The following is a 15,806-nucleotide window of genomic DNA, read 5'->3' as shown; positions in this document are numbered from 1 at the left end:
TTTACTCCAAGTCTATTAAAAGCTACACATCCATCTAAGACTAGCCTTTCCACAGGCACAATGCTACTGTGCAATTGCATAATACATCTAATGGCTGGATCAACAGGAAATAGAACATGTTGTAACACTGTTACAAGGGCCAAAGAAAAATAATGCTTTGTTAAATGTTACTGACTAACTGCATCATATGTGTCATATTTTGCACCTATTTCCAATGTAATGGTATAGGAGATTACAGGGACTCAGACGAAGACAAATGTCAACCCTCTAACTAAAGCTAGGTACACGTGTGCAATAATTGTTGTTAGAAAACGAACGACTAACGGCAGATCAACGTTTATGCACAAATATTTTGAACAATCGTATTGTGCACAATTCTGTACATGCCGTTCAAATATAATCCACTAATAAGGTACACACACTGGATACAATCGTTTGAACGATGCAGGAAGTGACAAATAAATGAGAAAGTGTACTGTAGAACCATCCACGATCACTGAATGACGGTACACACAATAGATTGCAAATAATCGTCGCCCAATCAGATACGCTGGAACGGTCATTCGTTTCCAGCGACAATCCTCGTTCATGTTAATGATTATCGGACGGACGGTCAATAGTCGTTCGTTTCCAACGATAATTATTGCAGGTGTATACGCAGCTTTGAGCACATTTGCAGCAGATCCCGGAGAAAAAATACATTGTCTACAATTGCCCCCACACTCATCCCTAGACTTGTGTTATCTTGTCTTACCCTGATGTTCCAAATGGTTTAGAGTATAAGAAAGTGGAGATAGTAAATAATGGAAGGAGGAAATGTGCTAGGCAAGATGAGCTTGCACCTAAAAAAATGAACATATGGTGCTTCCAGTAAAATTATTCAATTGCATCATGTCTGGGAATTCAATACACAATATTAAGAACCAGGCTTCAGGCAGAGGTTGGAATTTGAGTCGCGCAATTTTGATTTAAGTTGTATAAAGAACAACGTGCAACTCGACTTGGGGGTTTTGCCCAGCGACTTTCAACTCGACTTGCGACTTGCTTTCTCTGCTGACAGGTGAAGGGGACTAGGAAGAACGCAGTGAGTCTTCTGTAACACCACCTTCCTCCCCGCATTCCTTGCATGCACAGTTGAAAGGGGCGGGGAGGAAGGCAGTGTTACAGAAGCCTCACTGCCTTCCTCCCTTCCCCCTTCAGCTGTCAGAGGAGAAAGCCGTGGACTTAGAATGCTAATGTGTGCTCAAGAACAGGATCAGAGCTCTGTTTCCATATGGGAACAAATAGGGATAAATAAAGTGACTTGACTTGGGACTCGACTTGGGAGAATTCTTGGTGACTTGAGACTTGACTTGGGGCTTGGTGTCAATGGCTTGGGACTCGACTTGGACTTGAAGGGTGACGACTTAGTCCAACTTCTGACTTAAGTTACACTAAAAAGTTACACTAATAAGTGAGATAAAATATCCTGAGAATGAGCAATTAGACATGCATTTTACCTCTAAATATAAATGTACAATTACCAGGCAATCTTCTAGTGTCCCTTTCATATGAAGATCTTTCAAAGATTTTTATCATTTCCACTAACATTAACTAAGGTTCGCTCTGAAGATAGCAAAATAAAAGATAAATTGTGAATAGTTATTTTTATTCTATTATTGTATATTCTGGTCCACATTATAAACTAGGCATCTCTTATATCAGGCATGTCATGCGTAGCAAAGCAAAATGAACCTTCATCTATGGGCCACTCCTTGTATATATGGCAATTGGAAGTATTTAAATACAGACTGTCAATAAAGCACATTCACTAACCACCGTTCATTAGTTTACATTTTCTTATACACCACCCTCTTTAGCTCAAATGTATTGTAGATTAGCCTGTTTACTTTACAATTCACTGTGCTGCACCCTAACATTGGGCCTGATTTAATAAAGTTCTCAAAGATTATTACACAGTATTTTTATAGCACCATCATATTACGCAGTGATGTACAATAGTCATGTCACTAACTTTCCCTCAAAAGGGCTCACAATCTAATGTCCCTACATCAATCATATGTCTTTAATACAGTTTAAGGTCAATTTTGGGGGGTAACCAATTAACCTAACTGCATGTTTGGAATGTGGGTGGAAACCAAAGTACCCGGAGGAAACCCACACAAACACAGGAGAACCTGCAAACTCTATATAGATAGTGCCCTGACCGAGATTCAAATCTGGGACCTAACGGTGCAAAGGCCAGAGCACTTACCTCTGAGCCACCATGCTGCCCACAATAGATAGTTCTCAAAGATAGACTATTATAGGAGAACCTGGGCGATCCAGCAAACCTAAAAATTGAGTTTCTAATAATCATTTGCTATTAGTTGGCAAATGTTTTCAATCCTGGACCAGATCCATTCCAGGTTTGTTGTATCATCCAGGTTCTCCCATGATAGTCTATCCATTCCATTCTTGGAGAGCTTTAATAAATCAGGCCCATTGCCTGTGCAGCACTTTCTTTATCCCAAATTCACTGCATAGCACCCAATTTAGTTTAAATTGTTCAGTGCTTAAATTCAGCCTAAATTTACTGCTCACCCTTAGGGTTGATTATCTTGGCAAGCTGAACCTTCTTTAGCTGAAACACTCTACCCAGCAACACCTAAGCAGAGAGAAAGTAATTTGCTATTTGTTAGCAAATGTTTTGAATCCTGGACCAGATCCATTCCAGGTTTGCTACATCACCCAATTTCACTGATGAAAATGTATCCTCTCCAACCCTGGAAAGCTTTATTAAGTCAGTCCCAATGGTTCAGATTCACCCCTTTTTAAATTGAGTATGTATAAGTGTATTTAAAAAGGAAAGGGCTGTATGTACTAGTGGAAGACAAATGTGACTGCAGAGGGTTAATCAAAGTTCTTTTTTTAAAAACAAATGCACTTACTTTTGAATTTACTAAATGGCAGCTGAGATGGGTAGTAAGACAAAATAAATTACAATTAAGTTTTAATAAACATTGCTCCTTCCCCAAAGAGGTCTGAAATAAAAAGACATGTCTAGCTTAAATAGAAAAAGACACCAAGTAAACTTCCACCATTTGACCACAGTCCCTGCATCTCAGGATTAATTGTATGCAATCTTTGTGCTGCGTAATAAGACCTATTATTACCAGTTGGCTCAATATGACCGTATTGTAGTCAAACTCTGCTTGGCAATCTTTTCCCATCTTTTAGTTCAAAGAGTCATGTCTTTTATGCTGAAGGAACAAATGCTAGACAGTCCTAAAAATACCCAACAAATATCTAATCATATTTTCAAACCAAGTACTATCAGCCTTTTTCTTTCCCGGGCTGTTTGAGAACAGGACTGCTTTTATCTTTTCCACTGAAAGTAGCTAGAGGCAAAATAGGATATTGATTTTTGAATTTTTGTGTCTTGCTATCATTGTAGCTTAGGGGTTTTATTTAGGAGGCAACAGACCCATGGCCACATTGAAAAGAATTGCTGATTTGTTGGTAAAGGTAACTTCTGAATTGAGCGAACACGGACCAGAAGAATATATTTTTTACACATTGTAAGTAGTACTGACAATAACACAAGTACCGACAATTTATTTTATACTAAGGCTGCATGCCATGCAAAGCTAATTTAAAATTTAACCCCATGTACAAATAAAAGACTGACTAATGCATGTATTCATCATGTATATTACATGTAACTAGTACAAACAACTGGACATGACTTGAAATCAGCATTAGTAAAATTGGGCAAAGAAGGGTAAGGATTGGGAAACAATCAGGTTTTGAAAACCAATATGCTAGTAAGCAACAAGCTGACGGGAGGTGGGAGTAAAATGAATAGATACAGTATGGCCTCATTAGTATGCTGCTGCTGCTTCTTCACTGTCCAGAGATAACCATGGCCATTGATAGATGACATTACCATGCTTTTTAAAAACTTAAAAAGGCTGTGTGCAACAGCTGAGGACCCCATCGACTACAGTTAACTGGGGCCCATGCCACCCTGCCTTACTTCCAATGTTAGGGCACTGGGTGCTGGAATATTTGTCCCAGCACCTGATGCCAGTATATGTAAACAGAAACAGGAAACTGGGGAAAGACCATCCCACATCCTGCTTCGGGTCATGTAATGTTTCTGCTCCCCTACTTACTAGCTAACACAGGGCACTTTGACCCCAGTGACTGGATATGGGCCAGAGATGGAAGAGAGAGGCTGAAGGAGCTCCAAGGATTGCCAAACACTTAAGTAAATGTATGTCAATGGGTTTTTGACTGTGACCTCGAATGGGGGTTTGTGACAGGGGTCTGTCACTGGGTGTCTGTATTGAGGGCTTACTCATGGTCTGCATTTGGGTCTGCACTGGGGTTCGGGTCTATCGCTATAATCTGCAATTGAGTTCTGTAAAAAGGGTCTATTTAACTGTACCTCCTTAACCTCCCTGGCGGTATGATTATTTTGTAGGTACATTTGACATTTAAAAATACTTTATCCCCCCACGACGCACGCACAACACTTGCACACACAACACTTACCTGGCAGACATCTGCATCCCTTAGCCTCGCGTCTCCAATGCTCACTCATCGGGATGCGAGGCTAGGGGACGCAGATGCCGAACATTGCCAACGGGATGCCAATGGCGGCCAGCTACACCCATTATTAAAAAATATTTTATGTGCATTTTACAGCTGTCCTTCTTTACAAAACACAAGAGAGGTTTGCCTATTAGCACCATGTTCTGCTGACTGACACTATCCACAGAGAGTCAAGATGACTGCCTGTTTGATAAGTCCAGTTGTAATTTTAACAAATTACCTTTAACAAAAAATTGAAAACCTGGCATGTTTTCAACTACTTTATTGTTTGTCCTTTTGTCTCTTAGGCAATTGTAGCCTCTACTGATATTGTGGTTAAGGTGTGAGTGTGGCTAGTGGGGGGCAGGGAAGTGACTGGACTCACCAAATGCAATCTTACCCCAAAAACTCTTATTACGACCCTGGAAGAACCATGTATATAATAGAACTGTATAAGTAAATCATTTGGCAGGTAAAACAGCTTTTTTTGTGTGTATTTTGTCTGCATCTATATATATATATATATATATATATATAGTGCCTGCAGTTCAAAAAAAAATGGCAGTGGTAAAAAACAGGCGTTGCTTCTGAAAAAATAAATACAAGAGGGAGTAGAGTTTACATTTTGTAATATCAATGTCAGTTTGTAAAATGACAAGAAATCTACATAAGTGTATACCATACATAAAACATACATCTTCATCTACATAGTGTATAACATGACACATATATTATGGGCATTTAGGACCTTAACAGCAATATTCTAAACTGCAGTCTTTAAACACCAGCCTGTTAGCAATATTTTAAGTTTTTTAAATGTCAGGTAGCCCTCTTTGCACTGCAGGACTATGAGCACCCTTTTCTGGTGCCTATGTGCACAAAGATTGGCAATCCGAGAATCAGATTATTAATTTTTTTTTCTCTACATTGAAATTCCTGCTATTAGAACACTAATTAAACTATATTTAAAAACAAGTTTTGTTCACTGGCGATCAGAATTTAAAAGCATGTGAATGCTCCCACCATGTTTCCCCTAAAATGGCGATCAGAAGCTCCAGGAACCTAAATAGAACAACTGATTGCCAGATTAAGAAGTAGAATACATAGTTCATTCTATTTTATTGTGGCTGCAAAAGCTGCATTGAAAAATGAAAGTTACAATTGCATCAAAAGTAGTGATCAAGGTGTTTGAAGAAACACCACTGATGTCTATTATAAAATTGCCACTATTTAAGAACAATCATTATAGGCCATTATCAAGTGGAGATCAGATATGATTGTCACAGTAATAGTAAACGTGGATGCATGAAACTGGCAACCCTTTGTAGACGTGAAGATCTGGCCTGCTAATCACTGCTTCTATGAATAAGGTAATGTTATTTGTTCCATCATTTTATTTTTATTATTAATATTATTCTGTATTTTTAAAGTGCCAACATATACCACAGCGCTGTACAAAAAATAGGGGCTGCAAATGACAGATACACACAATAACAGCGGAAGAGGTGAGAACCCTGCCCAGAAGAGCTTACAATCTAAGAGGTGAGGGAGAGTAGTAAAAACAGGAGGGGATTAAGAATGCCACTTCTCTAATAACCCAACATTTTTTCTTTTATTAGTTGGAGCTAGATTATGGAAAAAACAAATATGAAAGAATCGTGTAAGTAGGCCTTAGTAATTTAAAGTGACTAAAGGTGCTTGGTACAGATAAGATTACGGCAGTCAGGTCCTGACAATGCAGCAGGAAATCCAGATCTACAGGTCTTTGGAGGACAGTGAATACACAGAGCTGTAGGATCAGGTGTCACACTATTTTTCAGGAAGTAAGAGGCTGCCAGAAACTGATCCAGGTGAGAAGCAGGAAGGTAGGAAACACCGACTCATACAAAGGTACAGGAAAACTAATCGGAGGTGGCAGAAAAAAACGTAAGTGGGAAAAACTTTTTTTAAAATATGATTGTATGGTTGTTTTGTTGTTTGTATTGTTTTAGGAGTGCTATGAATTGAGCATGTGCTCATAGCTGGTGCTTTTCTTTATAGAATGGGACCTCCTTTGAGGCTGCATGAACTGATTCGAGCTATCCGCAGTGTTAAAACGCAGAATGAAGAGAGAGAAGTGATCCAGAGAGAGTGTGCAGAGATCCGCTCATCTTTTCGAGATGAGGACTCCGTGTACCGTGGGAGAAGTGTGGCTAAACTGCTGTACATGCACATGCTGGGATATCCAGCACACTTTGGACAGGTACATATAAAGGATGGACAATATGTGTATATTGAGTAGAATGACAATATGTAGGTTCACAAATGATAGTCATTGATTTATAAAGCCAAGATAACCCTAAAAACAGACTAAAACTGACTAATGCTACATACATGCTTTTATTAAATTGTCCCTATAAACAATCTTTAATGAATGCTTCCAGTGACAGCTGAATGATCTTTTGCTGTACAGACAGCGCTATTCTGTTCTGTGAAGAAGAGAGGAATAAGGACGTAAGGAAGGCACCCTGCTGCGTCCTACTCCCTATAAATTGGTCCCTGAGTGATCTGGCACAGCAATTTTCTGTATGCCATCTCTGTGCAGACATTAGATTTTCAACTGATGATGAAGAACGTTCAACATGGGTGACAAAAATCTATAGTGCGTATGTGGCTTTATGCATGAGGCAGACAAATTTAACACAGTCTGTAATATAAAAAATAGATTATCTAAGCAGGATGTGCTATGCAGATATATTAATTGCACTGTATTTGATATTGAATTATCAGTAACAGGGGAACCAGCCAGGAGAGAAACAAATCCGTACATATCGGTTAAATCAGGTTTGATTATTCTATCCTAAAACCAAGATGCTTTATTTTTTGTTAGGGAAACAATTTGCTTTATTCTAAATAACTTTAGATTCCCATAATTCGATAAGATATATGGCTTATATAACATGTTGCCTTCATCTACACCTAGAAAGAATCTGTATGCGTTCCCTTTTCTCACATTTACAGTGAGGATGACATATTGCTTAATTTTGAGCATAGCTCTGGCTAGTACTAGGTACAATTTCATAGCTGGCTACTAATGTTAGTATTCTTTGTAATGCTTTTTTAAATATGATGTTTTATCAATAAAAAGTATTACTACTGATGTGTATATCAAATAATTTACACATTTTTATTTTTCTCATAATTATTATTTTTTGCACAAATGAAATTCTAACGAGAGGAGCAGCTTAAATCTATAAATGGGAACCCATAGTCATTGTAAATTTACCTAAAAAATCTACGATTGTCCTATTTCTAATCTTAGATGGAGTGTTTGAAATTGATAGCCTCCCCCAGATTTACTGACAAACGAATTGGATACCTTGGCGCAATGATGTTGCTGGATGAGAGGCAAGATGCTCATCTTCTGGTAACCAATAGCATGAAGAGGTAAGATACCGGGCCTTCCAATATCATTATGTTGGCTATACTAAAATGATAGTTGTTCATGTGAAAAGGGTCGGAAAACGAATGACACTGTACACATGATGCACATTTTAATCAAAGCATATCCTGAACAAGTGTTTTCTGGGTGAAACTTCAACATTCTCCCTACAACCAACAGAATTAGTTACAATTCGGGCCAATTTTCCTTATACCTGGGTTAAGGAACTTCCATATTTAGAGGTACGGATTGTTGCTGACAATAATGCACTTTATAGGGCTAACTATATACCTATAATATGGTCCTTGTGTGCACTTTTGAGATCTTAGGATGAACCCTATCTCTCATGGTTTGGTTGTAATAATGCTGTTAAGATGACTTTTCTGCCCAAAATCCCATATTTTATGCGAGTACTTCCTATACCTTTCGCCTTTGGAATCTGTCAGACTCTTAAAAAAAAGGTGTCATGCTTTATATAGCAAGCTGGCCTCCCCCTCATTGCTAAACATGTACTTTTTCTTTCTATGTTCAATGGAGGTCTTGGAGTACTTCACCTGTACTCTTACTACAAAGCCTCCCAAATAGAACCTCTTATTTCTATCCACAATATAGATTGCTCATTATGGGCCATAACTGAATCCTCTTTTCTCCCCGCTAACTGACTATCTACTCATCTTTGGAGTCCCCAATCTGCTAGACCCAGATCCCTTAGCCCATTTTTACAGCATATGTTGCAAATTTGGGATGCCACCAAAAACAAAGCCAATTTAATTAGTAGCCACCGCCCCCTAATGGACTTATTTGGCAATGTTCTTTTTCCACCGGGAATTCATGCTAGCCCTAGATTTTTATGGTGGATTCAGCATGATCTAACTACGGTTGGTTCTATGCTATGTAGCTCAGGAGTGCACACTTTACCTTATTTAAAAGACATGTACGATATCCCCAATCTAGAGCTTTTTAGATATTTGCATATATGGCATTTTTGCAATAGTTTGCTTGGCAACTTGCAATTTCCATTAGGAATTACAGAGTTTAAACGTACATGCAGGGATAAACCAGTCACAGTAGATGCTATCGCTTTTTTATATATATCTATTGTTCAAACATGGTTTAACAAACCGTTATCTTACCTGTCAACATGGGAAAGGAACTTTTGATTCTCAGAAGAAGACACTTCTAGTTTATGGCTAGCCATATCCAAATCTTCTAGAAATGTACTCGCAGTGGAAAATTCTTATAAGGTCCTCATGAGATGGTACCTAACCCAGGCAAGGGTAGCCTCTGCCTTACCTAATAGAACTCCAAATTGTTTTAGCAGATGTAATGCAAAAGGTACTATGGGCCATATTTGGTGGTTCTGCTCCAAAGTTTCCAGGCTATGGATAAGATTGTACCATATGATTTGTACTGTCCTAGGGATTAATTCAATCAAAAACCCAACACAAGCCTTATTCCATGTTCCTTTACCAGATGTTGATAGGAAATCTTCAATCCTTATTTCTCACATTTTATGGCTACCAAGCAGACTAATGCACATTCCTGGAAAACCCCTACTTTTATGGAAATTAAAAATCGAATGCAAGGAACGATGGTAAAAAAAAAGATCACAGCCATTATTAAAGATTCTCATGATAATCTTTTGGATATCTGGCAGCCCTGGCTGGACTACTACTTACCGTCTCCAAGAACTCTTTCCCTCCTTCAAATTTGTTCCTGTATATGTTTTATATTAGAACGTACTTACCTCTCCCCCTCTTCCTTTTCTTTTTTCCTTTTTTCTCTACTTGTTCTCTTTATTGTAAAAATTGGAAGCTGAGAGAATGACACTTTGCGTGGATATTTTTCTAACCATGAGTATTTCAATTAAGTTTTAATATTCTTATTTGGCATAATGTTTCATGGAGCATTTGTAAAAATGCGTCGTGAGGACTTTTGTACGCTAATATGTAACTTTGAGCAGCTGATTATGTCCTTATGATTTTTGTTAAATAATTTTTTTTATTTTCCCAGAATGCATACATGTGATTTTGTAATCTGCACCTTGTTAATTGTATTTGTTTATGCGTTTCAATAAGTTATTTTGTTGCAGAAACTTCAACGTTCTTCCGGGTTCATGTATGCAGCCTTTGTTACTATGAAGTGTCTCTTTTGCCTCGGTTATTAGCAACTAAACCTGCCCCATAAAGTTACCACCAAAGACTGTTAATATTGACACTTTCATGCAAGAGGCCATGGAAAAAAAGAACTAACTATACAAAATGTTCAATAAACCCTTCAGTAATAAAATCCTAACTCCATCACTAATAGTATTTTATGCTGACCCAGGTATTTAAATGTGAACTTGATCACTGGGTTATGTTTTTCACTCCAGGGACCTAGAGCACAGTTCCTCTGTGGTACAAGGCTTGGCTCTGTGTACACTGGCCTGCATGGGATCAACAGAGATGTGTCGGGATCTGGCTGGAGAAGTGGAGCATCTTCTGCAAACATCAAATTCCCAAGTCAAGAAAAAGGTCCCACAATTGAATTGCACATGATGTTAATGAATAGAATTCATGTATCAAAAATATGGGGATTGGGCATAGAATACAATATCAAAGGTATAAATATTTATTCTTGCAATTTTTATACCAATGATTTTTCTCCCCTTACCACAGGCTGTCCTCTGTGCTGTACACATCATCCGGAAGGTTCCTGAGTTAGTGGAAATGTTTATTTCAGCCGCTGAGGAATTACTGGCAGAGAAGAGGCATGGTGAGTATAGTCCATCCTATGAATGCTGTTGAAAATGTGACTGTTTATGAAAGAAGGAAATAGAAAAATTACAAAGGCTTTATGATTAAGATGAAAGTGTGCATATATTATAAATATGAGCCAGGACATTGACCAATTGGTGCGGATGTATTGCAGGTGTACTGTACGGAGCGGTACTTCTAGTTACAGAGATCTGCCAGAGACATCCTGAAGCCTGTAAACGCTTTCGCAAGGTATCATTAAACTTAATGAGAATGTCACGCTATATAATTATTAGAGGTTTTCATTTATTAAAAATGCAACTAAACTACTAAATTCTTCCCATTTTTTTTGTCTGTATTTTGGAAATTTGAGACGACATGGAGCCTGATGTGCATAATTTATAATGTTGTAATTAGAGCATTATTTGCTGCCAATAGCATCAACCTGACATTCAATTTCTTGCATATATTCTGTGTTTTTGTTTAACAATTTTTGTTCTCAGTGTAAGATCAAACACACAATGTGCAACTGTTTGCCCTGATAGGAATGAAAACACCTAAAATCATTTAGAAACTGTCTAACAATTTTCCAGATTAGCAGGAATAAAACAGGTCAGAGCTCTCTCAGTTGCACTTTTGAGCCATTGCCCTCTTCTGGACTACTAGGTATGTATGGCCTAAATAAGCAAAAGTACTATAGGGGTGATTGAACGCAGGGGATATGGAGAAGTGTTTGAATACTCTTTACATTTCAGCATGAGCATGAAACCATCTAATTTTTGTCTTGTTTTAGTGTTCTGCATATTTAACAGATACTGTACTGCTTGCAATAAGGTTTGCCTAGGCCAGAATCCTTTCTAAATCCAGCTCTCTCTGTGCCGCTTCTACAAAATGACACTGTGTATGTGTGAACTGCTTGCTATTTTCTTTTAGTAAAAATACTGTTTTTCAAGTTTTTTCATTTTTGTTACACCTGTGTTTTGCTGATCTCCCACTTAGCCTTTTATTTTCCTGTAGGTATGCTGCATGTCATTGTCAACCTGGCAGATCCCATGAGCCTCAGCATAGCTGCTTCAAAAAACTGTGACAAAGTGACAATAGGTTGAAAACAACTTTTAACTGTACAATAACATGATAAGAAACTATCAATTGTGTTTCCATCTACTTTATTGTACATAAAAGAACATTAACGTTACCTTGTCTTGATAGTGTATCACCGTAATTATTTTTCACTCTTTACAATGAGGTAAAGAAGTTCACAGATCAAGCATGTATTAGCCTTTTAGAAAAAACAAGATGCTGGAGTGCTTCAGTATTTGTCCTGCCTGCTCATGCTGAGACGACCATAAAACAGACAGAAGTTTGTATAAAAAATCTGAAATTTAGACAGGTTCAGTGGGGTCATTAGATTACTACCTAACTGATCTTTACAAAGTTTATTCTGGTATGTTAATACGTTTCATTTTCCAGGTCTAGTTATAATTTTATCTTCTCATTGCCATAGTTACTGTATTACGTGACAACCATTTATTACATGTCCATTATTCATTTCTTGCAAAACAAAAAAATGCTGCAAAAGCAATTCGACAATCGGTGGCGTCACAGAAGGTTTGCAATAGAAACAGAAACCTTTATCATCCATTTAAACAGTACATTGACATTGACTTTTATTGTAAAATGTCATGCTCTTGAATATCTTTCTGCAGTAAGAAGAATAGCACATACACAGTTACCAGGTTTGCAGCCATATCTGAAAATGAAGCCTTGAAATGCGTACAGGGAACAGACACCATCTGGTCAGGGATAAGCATTGCTTCGTAGCCACCCCTCTGCTTAAAATAACCCTGTTGAGAGCAACATAGTATTTGCCAGGAAGTATTCGATTTGGTGCATTGTGCAATAATCTCCCCACACATACACTGCAGTAAGTTAAATTATCTACTACATTAGAGGACCATAAATTACCTGTGTCAGCACTACTAGCAATTTGGTGGTGGAATATTCAAACACCAGAGTATTTATCTTTTTTTTTTTTAAAGCAGAGATGAGCAGAGATAACTCCCAATGACCAATTTATATGCAGTAATGCGGAGGTGATACAACAAGCCCCAAAAATTGATGGGCATGTTGGGTAAAGGTATTGTTTCCAAATAACCAGATTGCCCCATGAACCTCTAAACTTGCCATAACATCAGAAATACGTTTTATTCTTATAATACTAAAGTAATGTGTAACTTGTACCAAAGATAGCAGAAGTGAAGATAATAAAAAATAAGCCAGAACTACTGCGAGTATTCTTAAAAATGCACTTCTTATTTTCAGTATCTCCAATATATTTTTTCATCACCTCTAGATTCTCCCACTACTCCTGCAAAAACTGAGGCAAGTCATGTCCGGTTATTCTCCAGAACATGCTGTAGCGGGCATCACTGATCCCTTTCTACAGGTAATGTAGTTGCAAAGGACAGTAAACTACTATATAAAGTAAGTCATACAACTACATTAATGTGTATGCATAACCATTTTCATGTACCACTGTAAATTACCGAATGTGCAACTAGTTCCTGAATACTTAATTTATTGTACTATGTAAAAGGATTTTCACTTTGGGATACAATGGCAAAGTGTTTTCTGATGTGTCTTCTGGACAGGATGCAAAAGGAAATATTACCATTGAGACAAGGACAGCTTAAAAAATTGACAGTGTTTAAACAATTACATACTTTTAACAATTATCTAAAAAAAATATACAGATATGGTTTAATACAGAAAATGACTATATATCTCATTATTGTAAATCATTAATTTATCTTTTACTCAGTAAAAACAAAATATTGCTATAGCAATAGAAAAAGGAAAAACATATAAGTGCTTTATTGAATGATTCAGATTTTTCTCTGCACTTTCTCTGCGTTCTATAAAAGATACTGTTTAAAGAAAAAAGGTCAAAAACGTCTTATTAGACCAGAACTGACCAAGGATGCATGCTCCAAAATTCCAATAAATATAAATCCCATCCAATAATTAAATGATGACAACAATTTTCCAACTTAACCAATCAAAGTCTGAGAGCATAGAAAATTATCAGCTCACAAAATGAACAGGTATTTTGTATTTAATAAATAGATATAACAAAAGAAATTTAATAGTTATATTTAGGAGACCAAAAGGTAGCAAATACATGAAGTTCATTGTTAGGGTTTGCATGCACTTAAAATGTGATTCTTCCTAATACCTAAACATCTTTGCAACAGGACGTGTGGCTGTATATTGACAATTTTCATCTGAACCATTTCTTTACTTTCAGGTACGACTTCTGCGACTACTAAGAGTGTTAGGACAGAATGATGAGAGTGTCTGTGATGCGATGAGTGACTTACTTGCCCAGGTTAGTGAATACCCAACAATGATCTTTGATTCATAATAGTTTTCCCAGTGCAACTCCTATATAGCCAATGTCACCTACCTTATTTTTGTCAAAATTAGGTGTCCACATGCACAGAATCACAATCTAATGCTGGCAATGCTGTTCTGTACGAAACTGTCCTTACTATAGTAGACACCAAATCTGCAAGTGGCTTAAGGGTAAGATTTAAGTAAACCAAGTTTCTAGAGCTTAAAAGCACATACAAGGTAATAATTGCTGAAATAATTTGTGTTTGGCTGCTGAGTCATCTAGAACATCTAAAGAACGTAAAGATAAAATAACTGGACTCTACAGTAACTTTATTGGTTTAGGACAGAAACAGGCACTATGTTTGCATAAACTGCACACAGATACTTATTAAAATATTAAAAACCAGTATACAGTATTTACACATACATATGCATATTATTGTATAAATATTGTGTATAGTTAACCAGAAGTCCAAACATCTGACTTTATGATATCCTCACGGCCGAATGAAAAATTAACTTTTTTGGGCACATCACAAAGTTGGGCCTTTGAAATTACTTTACATGTCTTTGTTAGAATAATTTATCCTTATTCTAAGTATGTGTCTTTTCACCTGCAGCTAAATATGAATAAACTTTGTAAATCTTTCCCATGCTATCATGCAAAAAAAAAGTTTATTTACCTACCCTAATATTCACTTTTCTCTTCACAGGTTCTTGCTGTAAATATACTTGGACGTTTTCTGCTAAGCAAAGATAAGAACATAAGGTATAATATTTATTATGCTCTGGTAATATTTTCCCTGTTTGATGCAAAAGAACTTGTTAATGTTAGCAACAATCTTGCTAAAGCTTTATGGACTTTCTCTATCTCTGTACTAAGCAAGAATGGCAACACATGGTTAGGAATACCAAGCCAAAATGACACTGAGATGTCATGTCCACAAGCATATTCTATTTCTGAAACATTAGCATTATTTTTCTGTATTTACAGTGTGTTTAAATTGATAAAACTGTTTGTGTATTGCAGAGATTAACAAAACATACAGACTTGTTTTAATTTTGCCTTGAATATTCTGGTAATTTCTAGTTATTAAAAATAACTATCAGGCTACCTATGACCTAAAATCACACATCTCTGTAAAGTTGTCAGGCTTAAACTGTACTAGCCTGTGAATTATTGGCCTTAGCAGAGTATATGGATTGGGATTGGTTTTAGTTGTCTGTTTATATCGCTGTTGTCATCTATGATAATGACACAGATAAGGGCTAAAAAACCAATTATACATTATACGAATCAGCAATGAATTTTTTGGAGGCTATCTAGGCATACTTGAGAGATGATGAGAAGTTAGACAGTATTAGAATTTTTCACAGTATAACCTAAAACACAGTTCAAGATACAGAAATGTAGATCAACTCAAATAGACTGTACTAACAACCTCCATTTCTTATTTTGATGTTACAGCAGCTATTCAGGGTGTCTAAATATGACTGGACATTTCAATTGCCAGCAAGGCTTTAAGTAGCAGTTCTGATCAAATATACTTAGTAGACTTAAGCTGCGTACACACTTCCAATTTTTATCGTTTGTAAACGAACGACGAACGATCCTGCACGATATCTGCGAACGATCGTATAGCACCGATCCTGTACATACAGATAACGACACG

The 15,806-nt window shown here is 37.0% G+C and overlaps 1 protein-coding gene across 1 annotated transcript in view; it reads left to right on the top strand.

Moving 5' to 3' along the window:
- Positions 1–6,230: 6,230 nt before the first annotated feature.
- The window catches only part of AP1G2 (adaptor related protein complex 1 subunit gamma 2), a 22,130-nt gene continuing 12,554 nt past the window's right edge, over positions 6,231–15,806 (top strand). Inside the window, exons 1-10 of the mRNA XM_072415102.1 lie at positions 6,231–6,504; positions 6,619–6,820; positions 7,880–8,004; positions 10,374–10,515; positions 10,660–10,756; positions 10,913–10,989; positions 13,091–13,183; positions 14,045–14,125; positions 14,224–14,322; positions 14,847–14,902. Coding sequence (XP_072271203.1) covers positions 6,620–6,820; positions 7,880–8,004; positions 10,374–10,515; positions 10,660–10,756; positions 10,913–10,989; positions 13,091–13,183; positions 14,045–14,125; positions 14,224–14,322; positions 14,847–14,902 — 971 coding nt within the window. The 5' untranslated portion in view covers positions 6,231–6,504; position 6,619. The remainder of the gene's footprint in view (positions 6,505–6,618; positions 6,821–7,879; positions 8,005–10,373; positions 10,516–10,659; positions 10,757–10,912; positions 10,990–13,090; positions 13,184–14,044; positions 14,126–14,223; positions 14,323–14,846; positions 14,903–15,806) is intronic.

This window comes from Pyxicephalus adspersus, chromosome 6, assembly GCF_032062135.1.
Source record: "Pyxicephalus adspersus chromosome 6, UCB_Pads_2.0, whole genome shotgun sequence".
NCBI classification, from domain to species: domain Eukaryota; kingdom Metazoa; phylum Chordata; class Amphibia; order Anura; family Pyxicephalidae; genus Pyxicephalus; species Pyxicephalus adspersus.
This window is presented reverse-complemented; position numbering and strand designations above follow the sequence as displayed.